At 48.5% G+C, this 24,149-nt stretch overlaps 2 protein-coding genes across 4 annotated transcripts in view; both read left to right on the top strand.

The window, feature by feature from the left end:
• Positions 1–24,149, top strand: part of LOC134162592 (sodium- and chloride-dependent GABA transporter 2) — a 72,824-nt gene that overhangs the window by 29,707 nt on the left and 18,968 nt on the right. For 2 of the 3 annotated variants that reach the window (XM_062616580.1, XM_062616583.1), the window contains exon 15: positions 811–1,319. In XM_062616580.1, the coding sequence (XP_062472564.1) occupies positions 811–930 (120 nt within the window). In that variant the 3' untranslated portion in view covers positions 931–1,319. Of the gene's footprint in view, positions 1–810; positions 1,320–24,149 lie in introns of those variants that run through there. The other variant, XM_062616581.1, reaches the window with a different exon arrangement.
• Positions 7,767–24,149, top strand: part of SLC6A12 (solute carrier family 6 member 12) — a 37,788-nt gene continuing 21,405 nt past the window's right edge. The window contains exons 1-5 of the mRNA XM_062616584.1: positions 7,767–7,923; positions 17,077–17,273; positions 20,922–21,056; positions 22,199–22,339; positions 23,466–23,553. Of these exons, the coding sequence (XP_062472568.1) occupies positions 17,081–17,273; positions 20,922–21,056; positions 22,199–22,339; positions 23,466–23,553 (557 nt within the window). The 5' untranslated portion in view covers positions 7,767–7,923; positions 17,077–17,080. The remainder of the gene's footprint in view (positions 7,924–17,076; positions 17,274–20,921; positions 21,057–22,198; positions 22,340–23,465; positions 23,554–24,149) is intronic.

Raw genomic sequence — 24,149 nt, 5'->3', positions numbered from 1 at the left:
AGCACTGTGGGCAGCTGGGTTCCCCAGTCTGTGCTAAGGTCATAGGGGATGGATCACCAGGAGTTTGGAGTTTCCATTGCAGCCTCAGTGTCCTGGGGCTGCCCGGCTCCCAGAGCTGCTGTGAGCCATTGCTGGCTGCCCTCGATGTGCACTGGGAGGCCAGGGAGCTGGCAAACCAGATGTAGCTCCAGGCAGGCACCACATCCCTGGCATGGCTCACAGTTTCACGGGGAGGTTTCACACAGTCCTGAACCCCCAGGATCCCACCCATTCTCTGCCTCCTTCAAAGGCTCAGGAATGGGTCGTGATAGCAATGGGCCCCTCACCTCTGCATCCAGCACAGACAGGGAGGAGGGGGCACAGCTGCAGGGGCATGGCAAGGGCCACGCTGCATGGTGTAGCAGGTAGCTCCTTATGCAATTGCTGTCCTGGCTGAAGTCAAACCTATGTGCACAGGGTTTCCCTTTGTAGTCTGTGCTGATGGAGGGGATGACTGGGACCTATTTGGGCACCAGCCTTTCTTTGGACTGCTTTCAAGCCCTGGCCTGAAGTAAATGGAGAACAGTTTCCTAATGTGTCTCAGGTATCTCACAACCTCAGTGCTTGTCCTGGGAGAAGTGACTGGTTAGAAGATGAGTTTATCCCCCCAAGTTTCTGTAGTGCTGACAGTCCTTATTTGGGACATCTCTGGCATTTAGGGACCAGCCCTGCAGCCTTACCTGGCTGTCTAGATGATACCCGTGGCTGGAAGGGAGGGCTAAGGACCTTTTGTCCTTGCAGCTGTGTTCAATGCCTGTCTTTGCCTTCCAGAGGCTCCACCAACTCACCTGCCCACTTGAGGACTTGTCTTCCAGGCCAGGCGTGAGACAGCCCCTTCCCTCCACCAGAGCTGACCTCCTGATGTTGACAGAGCTCGAATCTCATTGCTAGGACCAGTGGGGCTCTCCCTCTCTTCCCCCAGGGTGGTTTCTCTACAGCCTTTACCACCTGCTGGATAATGCAAGGATTCTTCACTTGCCGAGGAGAGAGGGATTTCTGGGCTGGGATCCCTTCTCTGGAAGATTCAAAGGGCTGAGGAAGAGGCTGCCATGGAGATGGTCTGTGTGGAGCTAGCAATGCACCTTAATCCTCTCCCTGTAGAGGGCTCTGAAGGAGCAGATCAAGCACTGGTGTTCCTGAGCATTCCCAGCCTGCTGGTGGGCAGAAAGGAAGAACTGATCCTGGAGTGGAGAGTGTCAGAGAGTCTCAGAGGTGTGGCTCTGGTGTGGACTTTGGGAGCTTCTCCATTCATTCCATTAAATCCTTGTTTTTCCCCTCTAGATCTGTTCTGTCTCAGTTTTGTCTCACCAGCATCCCTTGCTCAAGGCATATTAGGCAGGATGTGTGTTAATGGGGCTGTGCTGGGCATTCAGGTCTGGCTCTGTTGCGGTGGCACATCAGTACAGGAGGGTGGCCAGAGGAGAGGAAGATCGGTTAGGATAGGGAGGAAACACGGAACACTAGTTTGAAGGCCCCTGCATGTGTTAGGCCTGGGTACCTGGATGAAGTGGTGAGTGCAATGCCACCTTCTGCTGGAGCCACGCCAGCCAAAACAGTCATCTGGGTGAGGAGTCACTGGGCTGCTCCTATGTGGGTTTGTGTTTTCTTCATGCAGGTGAAGGCTCATGGGGAAACTCTCCCTCCTCTCTGCAGGTCTAGGTCTTTTTTTTTTTGTGCTGACTGCCTTCCAGGTGCTCTAGAGCCAGCCGTTTTGGTTTTCCTGCCTACAGAGGAAGAGCTGCGTTGTTGAAGCAGGATCTGCATGTTATCTCTATACACAGGGCCCCTTGCTTTCAGACTGTTTGGGTAAAAAACAATACAAAAATCAAAGAGCTTGTGTTTTAAGTGCTGTAGCCCCAGCATCCGAGGAGGGCAGCCAGAGGACAACTAACCCCGGGAAGCTGGGTGGCTCCCAGGAAGCCCTGAGGAAAGCTGGGGAGCTGAGCGAGTGGCCGGCAGGCTCTCGGCTTCCCGAAGCGCACACGGACACGGGTGGGCAGCGTGCCACGGCTCCTGGTGCTGCGGGAAGAGGAGAATTAAAGCAGCCCGCGCTTTAGTTAGCCACAAGGTGGCCCCAGGACCTAACCTACCGCCGCGACCGGACCAGATCGCCCCTTCGGAAGGGGCTCCGAGCCGCGGGCTCTGCTCGCACGGTCGGGATTTGCCCATTCACTAGCCTTAGGCAGGGGTGAAATCTTCCCATGGGTAGCCGTGACCCGGCCATTCCTATTCCCCCTCTCTCCTTGTCCCGTTGAGGTTTTCTTCTCTCTGCAGTCAGCTGTATCCAACAGGGGTTTGTGTCCCTGGCTGTGGCATCCACTGGTTGAGACCTCTAGGCAATGCAAAGTTCTTGGGCTCAGTTTTCCCCAGTTTAATGTTGGAGTCCGGTGGCTTAAGATGGAAAACAGGTTGATGGTGGAAAGGGGTATGAACCTTCACTTCTGGAGACTGTGGAACTCTGATGAGCACCACGTACTGAGGGGTTTGCTGCTGGGAGGATTTGTGACGGTGAAGGTTTAACATCCAGGAGGGATATCCCACTGATCTGTGGTCCTCTGGGGCTTCACTGGCTCTTCTTATTGCCAGCCTGTATTCCCTTTTCCCAGCATGTTTTCCACTGGGGCAGGTTGGTTTCTAGGGTGTGTGCGCAACCATGAGTGAACCCCTGCTGTCAGTCCTGCACCTCCCCTGTGGTACTGGCTGGTAGGAATTAAGTGAATGGAGTTCAATACAGAAGGTTTTTTTTTCTTCTGGATTTTTGTGTGAATCATATTAGGAGCTCCAGCAACAGAAATTTTTATTCATGTAATTCTAACCTTAAACAGAATTATACTTTAATTTTCCAGTAATATCTATGAGAGGTATAGCCCGCTGGGAAGATATAACCCTAATAGAAAATACTAATTGTCCACAGCTATCTCCCAAATATGGCTGATGTAGAAAGTCTGCTCAGCTGCGTCTAGGCAAAGTGATAGTCTGCTGAAAGGCTCATGTCTGGTTTAGTTTCAGAATAGTCTGGTGTCCAGCCAATTGGGCATGGGGTTTATCGATCTGGTTATGTATGAGTCAGGAAACCTCCCAGGCCTGTGTTCCTACGTGGCCCAATTGCTGAAAAGCTTCAGATGAGCTAGGCAGGTCAGATAAGCAAGAAAATAAAGGTTTTGCTGGGTATACTTAAATAAAAGTCTTATTTCTGATAGGACTTTAAGATACTGGATAGGACTTTAAGTACTGGAAGATAAAGTACTGGGACCTGTGCCACCTGGCTTGAAATATGAATTAAGTATATTCTGTATTGCTCCTTGAGAAGGTTGATGGACTAAATCTACAATTAATATATTTGAAACTTACAGATGTGATATTTCTCACAGCACTTTTTAAGACTCCATAATTAGAGGGGACTTTGGTGAAAAAAAAAGAATGTGGTGGATTTGGGAATAGGTGATTTGTCATGATTTGGAATACCTTGAAAGGGATTTTCCTTGCATTCAAGATAAGCCCAGAGTACTCCTCCTCTTGCAGTCTGTGGAAGGCTCTTGCAGATCTGATGTCCTTTAGAGAGGAGATGTGTCGTTGCTGGAGATTTCTGAGCTTCAAACTCTAAAATCTGCAACTTAACCTGAGGATTCAACTCCTTATTTTCATGAAAATAGGGATGAGAACAGCGACACAAAATTTTTCACAGGTTGGGTTTGTTTTGGTTTATTTCAAATGAGAAGTTGACATAAAACTAAAGAAGTCCCAGGTCGTTAGTACTTGAAAGGATGACTGAGCTTTCTGTCCATGTGTCCATGAAAACCAGGCTCTGCTTTTCCCATATTGCAGTGCTTACATCAGTGGTGCCTGGGGAAGAGTCTCAGCCCCCTGACTGGGCATAGGTACTGTTGACCCTGCCGTCTTCCTCCATGGACAGAAATGTCCACATAGGGCAGGAGAGAGAGCTGTGGAGCAGGATGCATCTGCTGCCATGGGGAACATCCCAAACCCTGGTGCTCCCAGCACGTTCAGCCAGAAACCTTGAGAGGTCCTTCTCCTTTTGCCACTAATGGTATACAAGACAGTATTCTGTGGCTATTGAAGAATCATGCAGTGTGGGTCATGTTGCACATTTCACTGACAAGAAAGGTGGAAGCGTGTCTTACAGACCAGTGAAAATGAGTATATCAGAGCAGGATGTTTGGCTGAGCCCTCATCTGCTCATGTGGTCAGCAGCCTGCAGGATGGGGATCTGCATGGTGCAGATAAGGGAAGCGTGTTGGGGGAGCACTAAGATGGATTCAGGAAGTTGTTACTCCTTAGAAGTTACCAGTGACTTGGTTATCCCCTTCTCCATCTGACCTGTCTTTAGTTGCATCCCTTTGGACAGCAACATTGCGCCTCTCTCTCCCTGCTGACTGAACTTGTCCTTTGCATCCTTGTGCCTTCTGCATTGGTGGGATTTGCTATTACAGCAAATGGCCTATGTTGACGGGCTCAGCTGCCCTGAGGAAGGAGGGAGGGAAAGAAGGAGTAAACAGGTGTGTACCCATGTACTGCCTTTTTTCTGCAGTCCTCCTTGGTGTCTGATCAACAGCAAACATTGCTTTTAGACTCGGAGAGGCTGTTAGACCACAGATATCTCCCCAGAATTGCTAATTCCCCCTCCTGACCGCTTTTATTGCCCAGTGGGGTCCTAAGCCATTTGCCCTTGTCTCATCCTCTCCTCCACCAGGGATGCTGTGGGATAGCGGACGTCTCACCCTGTCTGTACTTCCAAAGGTGGAGGGTCCTTAAGCCTCCTCCTCTCCAGGATCGGTGCTGCAGCTGCCAGAGCCCATCATGGTTCTGTGGGGCCTCTCTGGTGCTTGTTACTTAAGTGATATTCGCTTGTGATCAGTTATGGTGAAACTGCCATAGGAAGTCACAGGCTTACTTAAGCAGAAATTAGCCATAAACATAAAATATAAATAATATGAATGCCTAGGGGAAACTCCTCTGCAAGCACAGCATTTAATCAGCAAGGCAAGTTCCCAACCAAAGAAGCGGTGGTGCTGTGCCCATGGGAGAACCAGCATTTCTTTAGTTCTGTTAGCAAAGGAGTCAAAGGGTTGCATTAGTCTGGACAAGCAAGGACACTTGGGAGACCCAAATAATGGGAAAACCCAACATGCACTCCGAGGAAAGAAAAGGGAAGGCAAAAAGGGAGGCAAGTTCCCAGAGCTCATTCCCTGTGCCGGCTGAGGCTGTGGCTCCTCTCCTTGGGCTTGCTTGCAACTCTGCATCCTGCCTTATAGTCCCTCTGTTAGCCCCTGTGGGAACCTGCCTCTGCCTGGGAAAATGGCAAAGGAGGATGCTGTGCTGTGGGGAGACCTGCAGTGGGATTGCCATGTCCTTCAGCAGCCCTGTCCTACCTACACAGCTGTGCAGCCCATGGTGCCTGCTCAGGAGCTGTCTCTGCCAGTGAAGGTGGCAGTCAGTGGTCAGGGATGTGTCACCCCTTCCCTTGCCTTCCCCCCAGATGAGACTGAACAGAGTCCATACCCCCACAGCTGAGCTGGTCAGAAGGTGACTTCTGGGTTTCACTCTGAGCCATCACACCAGTGCAATCCCTCATGTGGAGGCAGCTGCAGTGGGATAAAGGTGCCTCATACCCGCAGCAGGATTTGAAAGCACTGAATTATTGCCTGGTGGGGCTCTCTGAAGCCTGAGTGCAACTTCTGGTACCTTCTGGGCTGAAAAACAGAAATAGCAGACTTTTTTCCTGCTGGAGAGTGATTTTTGCGCATTGCTGGATGAAGTTTTCATTTAGGTTGACTTTCTTCTTCTTTTACCTTAATGTCACAGGTCATTTCCCATCTACAGTTCTGTAAAAAAAATGTGATATTCCTGCAAAACACTTCAGTGCAGATAAATCAAGTTTTTAGGTCAGCTCTGCTTACCTAGGCTTATCTCAATCCCTTTTTCATATCTGGATAACCTCTACTGCACCTTTTCCTCAGCTGTGCTGGGTCACACCAGTCCTCTGTGGCATGATGGGCAGCAGCACTGTCCTTCATTAGCAGGGACAGAGGCAGCGCAGGGCCTGTGTTGTGTAGCCAGCACAAGGTGTTCACCTTGTAGTCTTTCAGGACTTCAGTGATGACTCCCAAATGGCAGAAGATGGAGTCTGCCTGCTCTGATGTTGATCCCAACCCATGCAAGGGAAGAATCAGACTGTATTTCTTTGGGTATGGGACCAATGCAGTCAGCCAGCCCAGAAGGTAGGTGAAAGCCTAGGGCTTTCAAAAATGGCATGTTTGGAAAGTTTAATCCTGAATTAATCCTCTACCCCCTTGGCCTCATTGCCTGAGTAGGGCCTCTAGGGCAGAGTTGGGCTGGCTCAGAACTCCCTGTCCCTGGGGACTTCCACCCTGAGCTGCTCTGCACCCTCTTTGCACTTCCCAGCAATGTGAGCTCAGACCGGCTGCCCCCAGTGTCAGCTGAGGTAGTAAATAACTCCCCCAGAGTAGAAGGAGTCATTTTTCCAGCATCGGCATCAGTGATTTATCCTGATGATCCCACCAGGCACAAGGGTGACTCATGTCACGCTCATCTCCAACATCGCTTGTCCCCAGGGCAATCCGGTGTGCTCTATCGTGGTCTGCTTCACTGGTTTCTGGCATCCATGGAGGATTCCATGGAGGGACAACATTAAAAATGACCTCTATAAAGCACACAGGCACACAAACCTACCACTTCCACCATGTGGGAATTCAGCTCCTGTGTTGCCCACTGAGGGTGCTGGGGATGCTCATCTGGTGAGCTCTGACACAGGCGAGCAGTTTGGAACATGTGCTGGATGTGTCCTAGCTTCCATCCCATGTGCTGCTGTGGTTTGACCACATGGATGTGGGAAAAGTTCAGTAGGAATTTGGAGGCATATCAACAGGCAAAGCAAAAGACAAAACAGTAATGGCAATTAACATAACATTTTTAGATATAAAATCTGAGCTGAACTGTCTTGAGGGAATAGGAAATACGGGAATGTCTACTGCTGGTATTGGTCATAGAAGCTCTGGAATAGTGCATTGGGCTGAGATGCATACAGAGAAAGCTGCCAGGGCAAAGGCACAGGGGGATTGCTTGCTTCTAGTGAGTGTACAGGCATCATAAAATAAAGACTCTGTCAGTATCTCTCCCTGCTGACAGAGCTCGGTCCTTAGGAGCTGTGTTTGCATTCACAGTGCATGGCACAGGCCTGGAGGGGTCTGCATGAGCCTGGGACAAACATCCCACCTCCACCCGCTCTCTGCCTTTTGTTCCACCTGCTTGATGGTGTTGGTGAGCCTTGAACTTGGCTTCTGAAGAAGATTTAGTGTAGTGGTCCCTGGAGATGGAGACGATCCATTCTGCGCATTTGCAGGATGATTTGAGGGATGCCGCTATCCCACTAACATGCTGGTGAAGGGTGCATGTTAGCCAGCTTGGGCCATGCTGTGGAGTCTGAAAGGAGAAAGCTCCTTCCTTGTGAGGTTGGAAGGACCTGGAGTCACTCTGCTGGCTGCTGGCATTGATCTTTGCAAACTTTGGGCCTTCCCCCTGCCTGACCATGGCTGCTTTCTTTTCTTGCTTTACTGTCAGGGCCACAGTTCAAGGTCTGGAGAGCAGTATGTTGTAATGGAGCTGGGGAGAAAGTTCTGCTGCCCTGATGCACCTCCCTTCCCATCGTCCCACCAACTGAACCACCTACATGTGAGCTGGGTGCTAGTTTGGTGGAGGGAGCTGGTGGAGGGGAGGGACGGGAGGAGGAGAGAGGGAAGTCTTCGTCTTAACTCTTGCTGTCTCTCTTTGACACTCAGTGGAAACCCTGCTTGGAGTCCAGTGGAACGGGACGGCTTGCCTGGGGTAGACCTGCACTGGGTTCAGGTGAGTTGGGTGTTTGGTCACTGAGTAGATCTGGTTGGAAGCGTGTGTAACGCTGGATGTGTGTGTCACGCTGGGAGTGCCGGTGTCTCTTGCCCTGCTGCTGCCAACTGCTACTCACCAGCTGCCTACTGTGCTATGGGGAGTGGGCCTGTAAATCTGCAAGGGAAAAGTCTTCCCAAAATTAAGTAAAGGAGGAGAGAACTGAAGGATGGAGAGCAAATAAACAGTTGGATCATCTCAGTGGAAAGGTTTTTCTTTCAATGGTTTGTAAAGGAAAGAATGAGTAATGATGCTGCTAAAGGCTGCCAGGAAGCTGCAGAGCAAGGGGATGTCCGAAGGATGGGTAATTGGTACTGAAGGCTGCAGCAGCAGAGGGAGAAAAGGACTTGGACAGCAGAAAGATTGAGAAGATACATGAAAGTGGGCCAGGCAGGGATGGCGATGAAGGACAGTGACGGCTAGGTGATAATAGGTATGGGAGGGAAGGTGCTGGGGGTAGGGTAGACTATAGGCATCTCAGCTCCTGCAGGCATAAGGCAGTGACTCTCCTTCTGTGCTGTTCTGCAGAGTTGCTGGCCCTGGCCCAGGGAGCTTGACTTGGGGGCTGCAGCTCTAAACGATGTGCTTAGGAGTGTGCTCCTTGTTCTTCTTGCCTTAGAGGCTTCACCAAATTTGTTCCTGTGTAGGAAGGAGACAGTGAGACAGCACATTTTTTGCATGTGCTAAACTCTGGGGATCTGTGGGCATATTTGTGAACAAACTGAGGCAGAGCACATGGGGGTTTCATAACACTTGATCTGTCTTTCCTTAAATCAACAGTGCTTTTGAAGTAATCACTACTAATCAGGGCTTTCATCTAGTGCCATTGGAAATGCCATTGCCCCAGTTTTTCCTCTTTGACAGCTGCTGATATGAGAGCCTGAACCTTGGACCTGACCTCTGCAGCTCTGCAACAGCCCAGCTCTTCTGGATTCCTGGGTGCAGATGTGGGCCTTGAAGAGGGCAGGCTAATGACCCCATGCACCATATCTCTTCCTTGCCTGTGCTCCTGGGCAGGGCTACAGAAAAGATTTGGTACCCTGGGCTGGAGATCACCCACCTCTTGCAGGGTGTGGGTGGGATGCAGTCCCACTGCACTGCAATGCAGCGTTACAGGAGGCACTGCTAGGAATGGGTTACAGTACTGCTGGAGTCATAGTCCACACACATACCTCTGCCTGTCGTGATTTCACCTGTGATTTCACACGGCTAAGCCTGCCCAGGGTCAGACAGATAGATCCCCAGCCTGCACCTGAGCAGGATTTGGGGTGCTGGACTCCCTGAACAGGGAGCTCAGTGCATGGATGACCATAAGTCAGGGAGCCTGTGTGGCACTGCTCTGTTGCTCTGGTGATGGCTGTGCACACACACCTGGGCTCTGCCAGATAAACTGTTGGCTCCCTTCATGCTCCATGCTGGGAGGCATAAGGTAACGTGTCATGCCATAACCTCATCTGCCTTTTGGAAAAGTTGTGCTTGAGTACTCTTCCCCATGCCCCCGGTTTCTCACCACTGATAGCAGATGCCCACAGGCTGTGCTTTTGGGAGGTTAGGCAGGCGTGCGTGCCTGGGGGAGTTTAGCTAAGCAATGCCTAGGGCAGTGTGATGCCAAATCCCCTGCGCTGCTCTCCAAAATAGACTTTTGGAGACATTTGCTACCTCTGCTATCCTGCCCCAAAGCAGCAGCCCCAGGGAAGCGACTGCAAGGTTCAGGTTTTAGGCGCTGCTCAGGTTAGGATTCTTGCGCAGGCCTGCAGAGGGGAGCTGCTTTGCTGCCCATCCTTCTCTCACCCTCCACCCTCAGGCTGACCTGCGTCAGCAGCCGGTGGCCGGGCCGCAGCGCTGGGGGCTATCAGCCTCCTTCCCCTCCCCTGCCCTGCCTAGGGCTGTGGGTGGCGTTCCTTGTTCTGGGTGAGGTAGTAGCCCTATAGCCACCGTGTCCCCTCGTGTGGACTCTGCCCTGCTCCTGTGGGGCGGCTGCGGGTTGCCCCGCAGGTCGCTGCCCCGCCGTGTCCCTGCAGCGCCTGTTTGCAGAGCTGCGCGGCCGCAGCGCAGCTTTCACCCCCGTGCCGTTCACCCGCCCCGGAGCCGTGCCTGTGCCCCCCTCGGCTGCGCACAAGCACCTCTGACGCAGCTTGTGCACCTCTGGCCACCGGGTGAGTGGCTCCAAGGGCTCCATAGGGCCAGCCTGGCTCTGCGCCCGCAGGAGACCTGTCACCGTGGTGCTCCCAAAGAAAAAGGTGGATCTCCTCCTGGCTGCATGCCATGTGCAGTGGGTACAACCAGAGTATGGGCTGAGTGGTGATCTTGAGAGTATACGGTTTGACGCAAAGGCTGCTTTCTGACCTATTTACGCCCTGCTTATGGACTGCATCAGTTAGTCTTTTTTTCTAGGCTGAAGTAAGAAACCACCTCTGTGTTTCTGTAGCTGAGATCAGGGATGTGAGCCACTGACCAGCAGAGACTGAACTGGCACTGAGAACAGCAATCTACACTGCTTTTAGTGAGGGGTTTGCCACTGATCCTCCGAAGAGAGCAGGTGCCATTAGATACTTTGGAGGCTCTTCTGTCCTGACAGCAGAGGACAAGGCAGGAGCCATTGGGTCCCCTCCTGAGCAGGGGGTTGTAATCTGAAGGATGATGCTCTATAATCCTTGCAGCCTATATCAAAGATGTACATGTCATTAGTGAACTCAAAGTGGCTCTTTATCTCACTGGTGTCAGTAAGCAAACACTAACTGTGGAAGTGTTGCTCTTATGTCATATTGAAAATGTAAGCAGGATCTGGTCCTTGTAACAGCCTCCTGTGCCCCATGCCCCTTGCTGAACAGATGCTTTGAGAATGCCCTGCAGCCCACACAACCTGGAAATTAATTAGGAGTAAAGAAGCCAACTAGCTTTCAGCAGCTTGAAGTGAAAGGCATTTTAATTCTGACTGCTGTCCTCGAGTTGGTCAGCTTTGTCATGCTACATATTCCCTTGCCTTTCTCCTTTTTGCAGCTGGAGTGAGCAGCTGTCCAGCAGCAGCAGCAGGTTTGGAAGCAGCCATGGTTGAAGCAGCTACCCTTGCTTATGTAGCTGCTCTTAAATCGTCTGGAAAGCACTTGCTTCTACTGCTGCTGTTTTCCTGTCCATCCTGCAGATACAACCTATTCCAGTAGCAGCCCACACAGGCTGATCTAACAGGGTTTGTTCCTTAAACTGTACCTTGGCACTGCTGTTCCTCACTGAGCCCCAATCTTCTGTCTGCTCCCACAACCACCCCTGCCATTGGCATGCGATGCAGGGTTTCATCTGCCGAGTAAGTGCTGGCTCATTTTGTGCAACCAGAGAATTTTCTGTGTCCTCCTGCTCCTCCTTTTGCAGCACAGCCCAGCCCGCTTTCTTTCTGATTCCACCTTAAATTGCAGTTTACATGCTTGGTTGCTGCTTGTTTCAAAACGAGACCGAGAACTACAGATGCAGTGCAGATGTCTGCATTGTCATCTGCAATTCTGCCTTCTGCAGCTCAGGCAGCACCTGAGTGTCCCAAGTTGCTTTAAAACTGTGCTCCCTCTAGTAAGTGCTATCGGCTACTTTTAAATCCCATCTCTCTTCACTGTTCACTCCATTTCACTGTTCTGTCTTGAAATTGTCCTCCTTTGCCTTAAGATAAAACAGCAGAAGAGGTCAAACGGAGGATGTTAACTTCCCAGCAGTAGAAGCTTCTGTGTGACAGTAGTTTGGAACAGGCAGTAAGTTTGCAGGAAGGAAAGCTTTAGGAGCATCTCTAAAGGCTTATTCCTCTGGTGCCAAACCCCTAAGAGGCTCCCTCTCACCTTTCTCTTGTCCTCTTGCTCCTTTTATCACTTGAGCAGCCCTGAATAAGCCCCTTTTGCCCTGAAAGAGGCTGAGGATACCACCATGTTTTGCTTTCAAGGGACACTTTCATTCTCCTCTTTTGCTGATTCCTTCCTTCCACCATTTAGTCACAGCTTGTTCCTGAATAAAGCCGATAAATGCTGTTCTCCTGCATCTCTGCATTGTGCATTCACTGTATGCACACACCTGCTGGAGAGTGCCAATGGGAATTCAGAGTTACCCTTGGCTTTTCTTGCCTTTTTTGCCATACTTGAAGAATCCTATGGAGGTAGGTGTGGGAGACACACAGCCTAGAATTTGTAACCAAGGGGAGACTGGGCTACCTCACTAATGCTGGAGAAGGGAATTTGTTGGCGTGATCAATGTTTAAGGCTGCCTGCTCTTTTTCCAGTGCCTAGGGCAATCCAGGTGTATTCATATTTTCTCAGCAATAACTCTAGTGGGGAAAAACGTGGCTACCTCTATGCACCAAGCCCCATGCCATTTCAAACAGAGCTGCCTTTTGGCACTGGTCACAGAGGAAGCCCCCTTCTCTCTGTGGAGAGACAACAGGGTGCAGGTCTGCAAAGGGTGCTCTGGGCTTGGAAAAAGGCAACCCCTCAAAGTGCTTAGGGTTGAAAATAAAGCACGGCACTTCTAGAGGAGACTGGAGAGGTCAGAGGGAGTTGAGGGGGCATCTTAACAGTTGGAAAATCTTTATGGCAGAGGGAAAAGAGAGGCTGGGGACAAAGGAGTCGGAGGATTTTTCTCAAAAATTTGGTGCAGGAACAGCAGGAAATGTGCAGACAGGCAGCGAGGGGCAAAGCCTTTTCTCTGAAGATGTGTATTAAGAAGACAGGCATCCAAAGGGAGAAGAAAATATCTGCCTGTCAGGGAGGATGTTACACAGTGAGGGGGCTGCAGCTGCTGTGGGAGAGCCAAATTGTTCCTAGCTGGAAACAAGTTGTTTGAGTCCCCATCTGGCCTAAGAACATATAGGGCAAGGACACACAGTAGGGTTAGATGTTTAGGAAAAGAGCCAGGAGGTGTGTGAATAGGCTTTCTCATAGAAACAGCAGGCAAAGCAGAAAGGGAAGTAGTGGGGGTGTGTGATACTGTGTGTTGCCTTGTCTGGGAAAGGAGAAGCTGAAGCTTGTGGCACAAAGGGCCAAAACTTTGGGCACCAGTTTAATCTACCACCTCTTTCTAGTTGCAGAGGTTTGCTTCTATGAATCAGGGTGCTTTCCTGATTATTATATTCCTGATTATATCCCTGCATTTTCCTTTTTAAAACAGAAAAATGAAGCTACAAGTGTTGCATCTCCCCACATGGCCTGTGTTTGTCCCTGCCCTGTTCTCCATTGCAGTGTCCCAGCTTCTGTCCTCTGTGTTGACTTATTCAGGAGCCAGAGGAGAGGTGTCAAAGCCCTGGTCCAGGTGTCCTGAGGTAGAGGCTGGCATTCAGTGCATTCCTTTCCTGAGGTTAGGTGAGAGGAGGCAACTCCTTGATTGTGATCTTCCCCCGCCTCCATGTGTCAAACAAGTCTAACATATAAACAGGTAAACCACAAATACTAGTAGTCATAGGCTGGCTCCTGGACCCACGTTGTATTGAAAGAGTAAAAGCAACGAATTAGCTAAGTCCTCTCCTGTCAGCTTCTCATGACATCCTCAATAAGCCCAAACTTAAGCACCATTGTACTTGATAATGTGTCCCGGACTGCAGCAAATTGGAACGTGCCAAGGACTGTGACAGATCAAACACGTTTCATTAAGTATGTGTTATTTTTTTCTCTCACATTTGACAGTGCGTGGAGCTCTGCTCCTCTCAAAGATGAGGAGGCTGTGCTGCAGCATCTGAATGAACTGATTAGCTAGCTGGCAAACCTTGCACAGGCAGGCAGTGGGGAAAGGGGCCTTGCCTGGGCTTTGGAAATGAGAAAAGACTGGCAGGAGGACCTTGTATTTCAACCTCCCGATCGAACGCAGAAGGTGAGCTAAGTGGAGGGGTCAGTGCTGGGACTGGGAAGACCTCCAAGCTGTTGGTGAGCTGTTGGTGAGCTGCAGAGCTACTAGCTCTGCATCAGCCAGCTTTTAGGATGTATACCTTGAGTTCTGGTTTGCACCACCTTCTCTAAACGTGGGGTTAGAGGTTTGGCTGAGCCTGTCAGAGGACTGATTCAGCTTCACATCCAAATGTAGACCCGCATATTGTAGTACTTGGTGGGCTTGGGGCAGTGCAATCCGTATAAGTAAATAGGTGCTTTCCAGCATATGGACCATAAAGTGCAAGTTCTGGGAAAAAAAGGAGGCTGCTTCCTAAGTACCCTGGCACATCTGCATTTGACACTGAAACTGGTTGTGCCCACTGCAGTACTGCATATGTATCATAGAATCATAGAATGATTCTGATTGGAAGGGACCTTAAAGATCATCTAGCTCCTTGAACACTTCCAGGGATGGGGAAGCCACAACTTCCCTGGGCAACCTGTTCCAGTGCCTCACTTCACCCTCATAGTGAAGAACGTCCTCATCATGTCTAATCTGAATCTCCCTTCTGTCAGTTTAAAGCCATTCCCCCTTGTTCTGTCCCTACATGCCCTTGTAAAAAGTCCTCCAGATTTTTCTTTTCCACATATATGCCTTTATTGGAAATAACTCTAAAAAAAAGCCTCTCAAATTTAATAGGGGACCAGAATCTTTCTGCAACGTTTTTTGAAGAGGCTGCTTATGACCTGGAGGATGGTCTTCACTGATCCCCGGTTGCCCTCCTCTGTGGTTTATACTCCCCCTGTTCTCCTTGCAGTCCCCCTTACTAAAGGCAATGTTTATGTTCTCATGGGATTCAGCTCTCTGTATTCAGAGTCCATGGAAATCTGCTGCTGATTTCAAAGTGAACAGGATGGGCCCTTCAGAATGGAGGCAGATTAGGGGAACAAAGTCTGTTGTTGCCCTGGGCATTTAGAGAGCAATTGGTGTATCAGGCTGTGAGATCTGATTTCCTTTCTTTATTTGAATATCAGAGGAAGGAAACATGCCTTGTGCCAAAAAACTGCTACTGAGCATTCAGCAGAAGTTGTCTTTTTGTATGCATGCATCTTTGCCCCAGGGCCTAATATATCCAGAGAGTTAGCATTTAGAAGATCATTTCATTTGCACTGAGCAACTTACAGAACCAAATGAGACACGGTGATAATGATGTTGTTTTACATGGAGTAAGTGCAAGCATAGCTAACCAGTTCTTTCTCCGCCTTTCCCTTTACCTCATTGAAAACTACACCCAAACAAGTGCCGTGGTGTTTCTAGGCTGTCGGGGCAGTCTGATGTTAGAACTACACTTGCTCTTATTCGCAGTTAGGTCAGACTCCCTACTCCCCATGAGATGTCTCATACCCTGCTGCTAACCCAGGGAAAGATGACTGGAGAGGCACAAGGAGGGAGGGAAGTTTGCTATCATGGTCCTGGTGAGCCACCTTGATGCAGAAGGTTGATGGATGGGTTTGGTAGTCCCATCAGGTAGAGGACATCAAGGGTGACGAAATCTTGCTCACCACTGACTTTCTGACTGGGAGAGGACCCAGGCCTGAGCAATTTCCAGAGCTGTGCTTGGACTTTGCCTGGGAGAGAGCAAGCTGAAGTGTTCCAGAGCAGATCCGGGGCAGTGATAGAGTTCAGTACTGTAGGTGATGCAGATTGCTGTCCCTGCTGCTCCCTGGAGATAAGGATGTTCCCATAGGAGGCACAGAAGGAATGGTAGATGTGCTATTAAGAAACTATCAAACCGCAGGCAAACCTAATCTGTAAGTTAATGTGAAGGAACAAAGCCCTGATTTCTTAGCACTCTCAGATGCTGAGAATGGAAGCAAAGATGCTACTGCTTTGGAGAGGCTTGTTTCCAGCATAGTTTCCTAATGCCAACATGAGAATGTGTGTCCCTTGCTAATGCCAGTCACCCCTTCAAAAGCCAACTCCTGCTCGGTAATGCAACCAGTGAGATGTAGCTAGAGTTAGGACTTCCCTGGCTTAGTTCATCAACTCCCCTGCTTGTCTTAGGTCTGTGCTTTCTGTCTGGACTCACATGTGCATCCCTACCTCAGAAAACTTTCTTCTCATAATTAAATGCCCATAAACAATATGAAAATGTTGTCGAAAATAAGATTCAGTCTGGTTTGTGTGAATTCTAGATGGATTTAAATTAACTAGCCAAATAAAGGACTTTGTGTATGGTAGAAAATGGTATTTTGTAGCAAACAGCCACTAACTTTGCTTAATTAAGTTGATGCTAAACATATTTCAGGATTTAGTACAGACTGGAGAATGTCTTTCTTATACCACCCTAGAGGCTCAGTCACATTCACTGTGTCTTCTCTAACAGTGACTTTGCTCCATATTTCCACGGCTGGGCTTTTCCCTACTAACGTTTTCACTGCAATGGCTTGTCTAATCTCAGCATTGCTCAGACCTGGAACACCTCACAAATATAAGGTCATTTTGCTCATCTCATGGGCTTTGTTTCTTTGCTCTGTATTCTTTGCAGGTTCGGGCAAAGGCATAGGATTCATGCTTTGCTTGTTTGTGACTGAAGGGAGCCCAGGTCAAATAAGCATGTGTGTGCACTTGCCAATATGGCAGGCTATATACAGTGTAACATGGTGTTCAGGAGGTCAAAAGCGGTGCTTCTTGCAATGCCTTGAAGTAAGATGGTAGGTTGTTCATTCTTGTTCAGACTATTAATATGTAATATTTCTATCCTGCCCTCTGAAACCATTCTAGGAGACAGTTGCTGTATAAAGCACACACAGAAGGGGAACTCCTGCCAGCAAACTCCACTTCAGCTCTTGTTCTCTTCTTCTGAACTGTTGTTTTCAAAGTCCTGTCTGAGTTTCCAACAATGATGGAGATGCATTTAGTCAGGGTGGGGAGGGGCAGATGGAGGTGCACTAATGCCGGGGATCAGGGAAAAATGAGGAAGAGGACAGCGGGAGAGAAGGGTGAATTCAGGGTGTGTCCAGCAAAGGGTGGTACAGGTGGATCCGTCTCACCTGACCGATGACCTTTCCTTTGTCCCTTCAGCACAGACTTTCTGTCCCACAGACATAACGTGGGGAAAATGCTTTGTGCTGACACTAAAGAAGCCATTTTCCAGAGGATGACGGAAACTCACACTGATACTAGGAACATATCTGTTGTGATGACTGGTCCCGTCCCTCCTCTTCCCACATGTCCCACAGCAGCTCCCTGCATCCCATGCTCTCTTCTTCCTCTATCCCACAGAGACATGGCAGGAGCTGTGGCTAAGGAAGGAGAGCCCAATGGGGTCCTTGCAGCTCCCGAAGAGATAAAACAGGAGGAAATGGAAGAGAGAGGCCAATGGAGCAGCAAAATGGAGTTTGTGCTGTCTGTGGCTGGCGAGATCATTGGTTTGGGTAACGTGTGGAGGTTCCCCTACCTCTGCTACAAGAACGGCGGTGGTGAGTTCACAGGATACATGAATTGTCCTAGGTCCGCAGGCATGACAACAGGTACATGTGTGCCCAGATCCATTTCTCCTGTGCTTCATGTACTCCCACATGCCCTCATTCTCTCCTCTAGTAAGTTAGCTCCTGCCAAAGCCAGGAGGAATAAAAACTGAGTGGTGAATCTCCCCAGTGGCCACTGTTTCTCCAAGCACATCTCACAGGTATGAGGGCCAAACTGAACTTTAGTAACTCTTTAAGGCTCTTGGGCATCTTGAGAAACAGGTGATCTTCTGAAACCATCAAATGCTATGAGAGGGCAGAAAGCCATCAGCAACCTTCTTCTGTACAAGTCCTTTTTTCCTACTCTCTATGTCACCCCCACCTCTCTCAGGCCCTTGTTAAAGCGGACAAAGGCTTTGATGGTGCTGGTATCCTTGCCATGGCCTGATGCCTGTTAGAAGGGCATTACTACCTCTTTCCCAGAAATAGTTATCTCAGTGGTCAATCCAGTGCTAGTGAAACCTGTCCCCAGGAAATTTGTTCCCCTTCCCTTTTGCTTCTTGTGTCACTTTCCTTTTCCAATAGCACTGCAATGAGGTCATTACATAGTTAAAAATTAAACTTTCTCATGACAGTAAGATGAAACTGGGAAAGGGGAAGGTAATAATTGACTGTCACTAACTTTTCTTGGTGAATTGAAATCTAACTTTATAAAAGAAAAAGAGGAATAATAAATTACATGTCAAATACAGCAATAACTTCTCTTTTGTTCTCATTCTCTAGAGACACCTTGAAATAATGCTTTGGGACTTGCATGTTCCCCCTGCTTTAAACTTCCTTTCTCTGCAGACCATGCCACAGAAGCCTTTCTTTCCCAAGCTGCTCTGAGCTTTCACCAATGGATGAGCTCATTCCAGGTCTACCAAATTCCTGTCCCCTGTGCTGCTGTTGGAGTTTATCCAAATCAAGCAGGACTCAGTACAGTATTTCCTCTGAACCAAATAGGGGTTGGATAAAAGGATGGTTAAAGAAAATGGAATTGAATTTTTCTTGAACCTGGGATGATTTTTAGCACATCCTCCAGTTTCCTTCTCTGACGTTTTGATGGTAGGCACTGGAGGCACCAAAAGCAAGTCAGACTGGCACAGGTCAGTAACCACCTGTGGTGTGCCTGATTGAACACCCCGTTCTGCGGTAACACTTCAGAGAAGTCATGGGTTTTGCATGGAAAATTTCTTCCTGAGCTCAGATGATATCTTTACATAGTTTATGCCTATGGTAACCGGTTCAGTAGTTCTTGCAATTTGTATGCTAATTAGTGTAAGTGAAAAGGCTACTTTTGTTCATTTTAAATATCTATTGAATAAATTTATATAGTTTTTTTTCAATTAAACTACTCTGGAATATCTAAGACTGAGATTCAGAGGCCAACAAGTCTAGGCTTGGGGAAGATCAGGATGGGAGAGCCCTTCCCTCACAGCTCAGACACTGCCTTTGCAGAAAATATGCTACTACTGTAGAAGGTCATTCTTCTCTCTAGGGCTCTAGGGAATCAGATGGCAAACCAATTAGTACAGGACAAGGTACTGTGTTTCCCATGACACTCAAATATATTCTCACCATTGGAAAAGTCCTTGAGAATGCAAAAAAGGGATTTTCCTACCTTTAAATCATAGAATCACAGAATGGTTTGGGTTGGTAAGGACCTGAAGATCACCTAGTTCCAACCCTCCTGCCATGGGCAGGGATGCCTTACACTAGATTGTTGCTCTCCCTTCTCCCCCCCAAACTGGATATTGCTGTCCTGTCACCTTTCTCCACCTTTTGATGTACTGAGATGGTTATAAAGCTGTAAAGACAGATATCATACCTGTGCTAACTTGCCATAAAGCAACCAAATGTAAACTTGTCCATGGTTGCACTTTCAAATTTAATCAAATTGCTCAGCATCCTGACCTTGTTATTGACTCATAAGCAAAGGAGGTCTGTTTCTGGGGGCTCTTCTCAGGGCTGAGTCTCCTCCAGTGGTACAGCAAACTGGGGAAGAGATCACAACTGGAGTGGCTGATGGTAACTACTATGAGGAGAAGGTTAAGAGACACAAGACAATAGAGGTGTTTTTTAGAGGTCATTGCTTAGAGACCAAACTGGATCAATCTCTGGGACAAATGGTATCAGGAGAGGGTCTGAGAGCTGCTAAAAGGCTCATCTGTGTGCAGGATAACAAAACTCTCTTGCAGATTTGGCATACAGATAGATGTCTTACAACACCAAAAGCAGCAGCTGCTTCTAGCTCAGCATGTGCCATTCCCATTGCCTGCCCTGAAAACCTGGACTGATTCAGTGAACCAGCATCCCATCCTCTGGCCCCAGGTCCCCTGCAGATACAGCACAGCTGTGTTTCCACAAGGAAAGTTGGATGTTCCTTGTTATTGTAACATTGCTGGCTTAAAAACAAGGGGAAGTTTTCCTAGTTGATACTTGTGATGGGAAGGAATTTCAGTGCAGATGCCTGTGCTGGCAGGGGAGAAGAGGGCTTGGGAAACAGTGTCTACCTCTGCTGAGAAAGGGGGCCCTCATCTTGTTTCAAACAGCTGAGATGCTCTCCAGGCACTGGTGGCGGGAGGTACTCATGACCAGAAGTTTACTGTATGGGGTGGCAAGACCTTAACAGTTGCTCCAGTGCGAAAGGCAATGGCCTTGGCCTGTTTGGAGGGGCGCAAAAGTCTGCACTAATGATGGGGAGAAAGACTGTGAGGTGATAGAACAAAGGTAAACAAAGAAACTGTGACCTCAGGAGCAGTTTTTAAGCAGAACAGCAAAAACATTGGGTGTTTGAATTTAGTAGAACCAAAAAGAAGGAATAAAAGTTTCAGATAACTGAACAGGGCATTAAACCTATTTTTTTTTTTCCTTTTTTGTTTTGATTTTCTGATGCTTTGTTTTTGTTGGTCATTGTTTCTGGAAAAAAACATTCTCTGTCCCCTGTCTCTTCCATTTCATCAGGGATTGTCTGAGGGCTATTTCAGACTGATTTCTTTTAAGACATTTCTCTATATTTTGATAAAAAAATTGAATTTGAAGAGAGAAGTTAAACTTTTTCATTTTGAAAATGCTGGAGGGATACTCTGTTTCTCTTCCCTATTTCCATTGTTTTGGTGCAAACTGCTTTTCAAATTTGATGTGAAATGCATTTCAAGCAAATTTATATGCTGGCAACTGTATTACTTACCAAGAAATGTCACCAGCCTCCAGGTTTGTATCCTCTGGGCAAGTGGGAGTTAGCTATGACTCCCAGTAAAGGCAAAGCAAATGTGGTTATGTGAAACAAGTGCTCCTTTTGCTTTGCCTGACTCCTGCTGAAAGAGGAGTGAAGCAGGGACTGTCTTTTCTTATCCCCTTCCTTGACTACTCCTAACCTCTAGGTTTTGGCCAAGACCAAATGCAGAAGTACTGCAGCAGCGCAAGACAGACCATGCTTGGTATTTTTTCCAAGTAATGACAGTGTTGGAGACCTTGGGGGTTTTTAGCAGAGGTTGTGCAGTTAATTCAGAGAATTTTTGCTCTTTATCTAGCTGATTCCAGCTCTGACCTGGCAAGGGGTGGTGGGGACGAGCTTTTAAAGAGGTTTCTTAGGCAGCATCTTACCCCTCTCTGCAGGAGCATTCCTTATCCCCTACCTCATCTTCCTCTTCACCTGTGGGATCCCTCTGTTCTTCCTGGAGACAGCGCTGGGGCAGTACACCAACCAGGGAGCAGTCACTGCCTGGAGGAAGATCTGTCCTATCTTTGGAGGTAAGTAGAGTTCCTGGAGTTCCTGGCAGCACTTTCTAACACTTCGTGATGCAGAAACTTTTTTGGGAAATGTTATTATTCCCCCCCCCCCCCCCTTCTCCTTTATTCTCCCTCCCTTCTTCTCTTTCCATGTCTTGTTATCCCTCCTGCTGACTGCTGCATGTGCAGGGGCAGTGCCCTAATCCCGCCATACACAACTGAGGATGTGGGATGCTGGCTGGTGGCTGTGCTGGTCCAGCTGAGCCACAGTCTCTGCTTTGAGATGCTCAGAGATTGGGCAAGAAGAGGAGCAGGATGGCCAGCCAGAAGCAGGAGGAGGAGGATGGAAGTGACAAAGACCTGAATGTAGTCCAGGAGAAATACTGAAGAGAAAAGAGAATGAGGAAGGCTGGCTGGCTTACGATGCTTTCCCTGCCCATTGCTGTGCCCAGAGCTGCTGTGGCAGAATTTGCAGGCTGGTGTCCTGCAAACTAGGGTGGAAATTACAGACTTCCCACAGTGGTCTGATAGCCCAGAATTGGGCTGGGGTTGTGGTTAAGGCACAGGTATGAGAACCAAGACTCCTAAGGCCCAGGGAAAGGCTGTTTAATGGCATTAATGAGTTAATGAATCTCACATCCACAATTCTCCTGTCCAGAGGAGAGCTTATTGCACCCATATTTTGCAGAGAGCAATGGGCAGAAGCAGGACCAAAGACCAGAGCTCAGCTTCTAAGTCTGTACTTTTGCCCCAGTACTTGATGTATATCAGCTGTGAGAACACTTTTTGCCTGAGTCTTCCCAGAAGGAAGAAACTCACCTACATTTCTTTTGTTTAAAAGCTAGATCTGGCTTTCCTGCAGGAGAGGCAGTGTAATGCAGGGGCATGGTAGAGATGAGAATAAAGTTTTCCCATCAGTGAAAGCTTTTCTCTCTGTTCACCATAGACCTGTCTAGAGATACCAACAGTGTTTCCTGGCTGCATGCAAAGTCACAAAATCCTTTCTGTTTCCTTGAGGTAGGTCTTCCCTTGTTCTCTAGTGAGCCATATGGTTGGTGCTGCATCCTTCTTTCCACGGCATGGTTTATGTCTTTGGGGTTAAGCCTTATGCGTTGAGAGTTGGTTGGCAGCCCCATCCTCATCTCTTTTGCTTTCCTTCGCAGGAATCGGATATGCCTCACAAGTCATAGAGTGCTATCTGAATGTCTACTATATCGTCATCCTGTCCTGGGCACTCTTCTACCTGTTTAGCTCCTTCACTGCGGTGCTACCATGGGCCACCTGTAATAACCCCTGGAACTCGGGTACATCTTCCCCTGGTTGGCTTTTAGATCCATCTCAATTCCAAGAAATTACTTGGATTTTGTAGAAAATATTTTTTATTCAGAGCAGTTTCCTTTGTGCACTCAGCTTTTGGCTAAATCAGACCAAGCCTGCACTGGAGGATGTTGCCAGTACAGTTCTCCCAGTGCAGGAACCAGTAACACAAAGCTGTAAAGGCAATGTTTTTCTGGTCTAATCACATCCATACAAGCCTCTATACCATTACGATGGCCAGAGGTCTCATCTCCTCATGCCCACAATTCACAGAACTGTGCCCAGGAGAAAAAACCTGGTTTTGGTTTTGTTCAAGGCACTTGGGCTGTGCCTAGGAAGGACGGGGTAGATGCACTGGGAAGAGCTTTGGTGTCAGCTCAGTTCCCTCCCTTTTTCTCTTGGGTCAGACAGTTAATTTATGTGATGTATTAGATTTCTCCACCCTCTTGGGCCATTCACTCACAGCTTCCTCTGCCCCTTCACCCCAGCAGAAGTAATCAGCCTTTTAAAGAGTTGAAAGCTACAGATGTCCTTTTAACAGATAGAAGATTCCCAGCCACAGCTGGGCTTCCCTGGTTTCCCAGCGGATTATCTTTTGCTTGCCAAATGCAAGATGAGGTACATTTCTTGGATGGGTGGCCTCTCCTCTATATTTAGTAATTTCATGCTATGTGACAAGGTTGGGAATGAAGAGTGGAACATGAAGGCATCTGTGTGTAAGCATCTGTAAGCATATGTATGCATGTGTAGGCAGGGAATAGTGAGTGGTCTGGGAGGAGAATGTGGTTTTCTATCCTGACTAGTGGCTATGTCTCAATAATCCATATTTCGCAGCCATCTGGTTTACATTTGGCAGGGAATTGCTCTCTCCTTCCTCTCTTCCCTTCCCAAAGCCCTCTGGCTACTGCTGGATTGGGATTCGTAGCTGGGGAGAGCCAGAGTTTAATGAGATGCTTAATGAGATGGAAGAGTTTAATGAGATGCTCTATAGCATGGGGAGAAGGATCTGTGTGTTGCCAGAGTGAGCATTAGGGTACAGAGGGGAAGAAGCATCCCTCATGGAGGGGCCTTGGAGATTTCCTCTGGCTCATCAGCTTCCTATTCTTTTGGTAGATCTCTGTGTGGACATTCTGAACCGCTCCAGTCTGGACAATGGGACCTTGCCTGCGAATGCCACCTCTCCAATGATTGAGTTTTGGGAGTACGTGATCATTTTCCCTCTGTTCAGGCTCCTCTGTCATCTAAATGCAGAAGCTGTAGGACTATCTGGGTAGAGGGCTGTGCATCTCTCTAGAACCAAGCGAGGTGCCACATGTCAGACCCAAATGTGGGGAGCATAATGCACTGAGCTTCCAAGGAGTTTGGCACAGAACCCAGGGGCACGAGGACTAGATATAGCCCAAAGGCTGCTCACACTGTGCCTGCCTAAGGATGCTTGTGTGCACACATGCACAGGCATGTTCCCTTTCTGGCACTGAAGCGTCTGGGTGATTGTGGCCACAGAAAGAGGCATCAAGAAAAGATGAGGACTTGCTGTAAGCAGGGGGTACTTGTGATGGGTGTTGTAGGCTACTTTTGGCAGGCAAGCAGGAGAGGCCAGGGCAGACTGAACAGTTCAGTGCAGTGAAACAAAGAGGGACAAAGCTGCTTTTCCCCTTCTTCTTGGTGCCTTTTCTATTCCCTTCTTGCTTGGTGCCTAAGGGAAGTGGTCCATCAGACTGCTCAGGCTCATCCCTGGAGAGCAAGGACATGAGGCGCATGCGTGAGATGCCAGAGAAGGACTTGGAGAGGTTTGGT

The sequence above is a fragment of the Pezoporus occidentalis genome, unplaced genomic scaffold (assembly GCF_034315485.1).
Source record: "Pezoporus occidentalis ecotype Australia unplaced genomic scaffold, CSIRO_AGI_Poc_V1 ctg19, whole genome shotgun sequence".
Classification (NCBI taxonomy): domain Eukaryota; kingdom Metazoa; phylum Chordata; class Aves; order Psittaciformes; family Psittacidae; genus Pezoporus; species Pezoporus occidentalis.
This window is presented reverse-complemented; position numbering and strand designations above follow the sequence as displayed.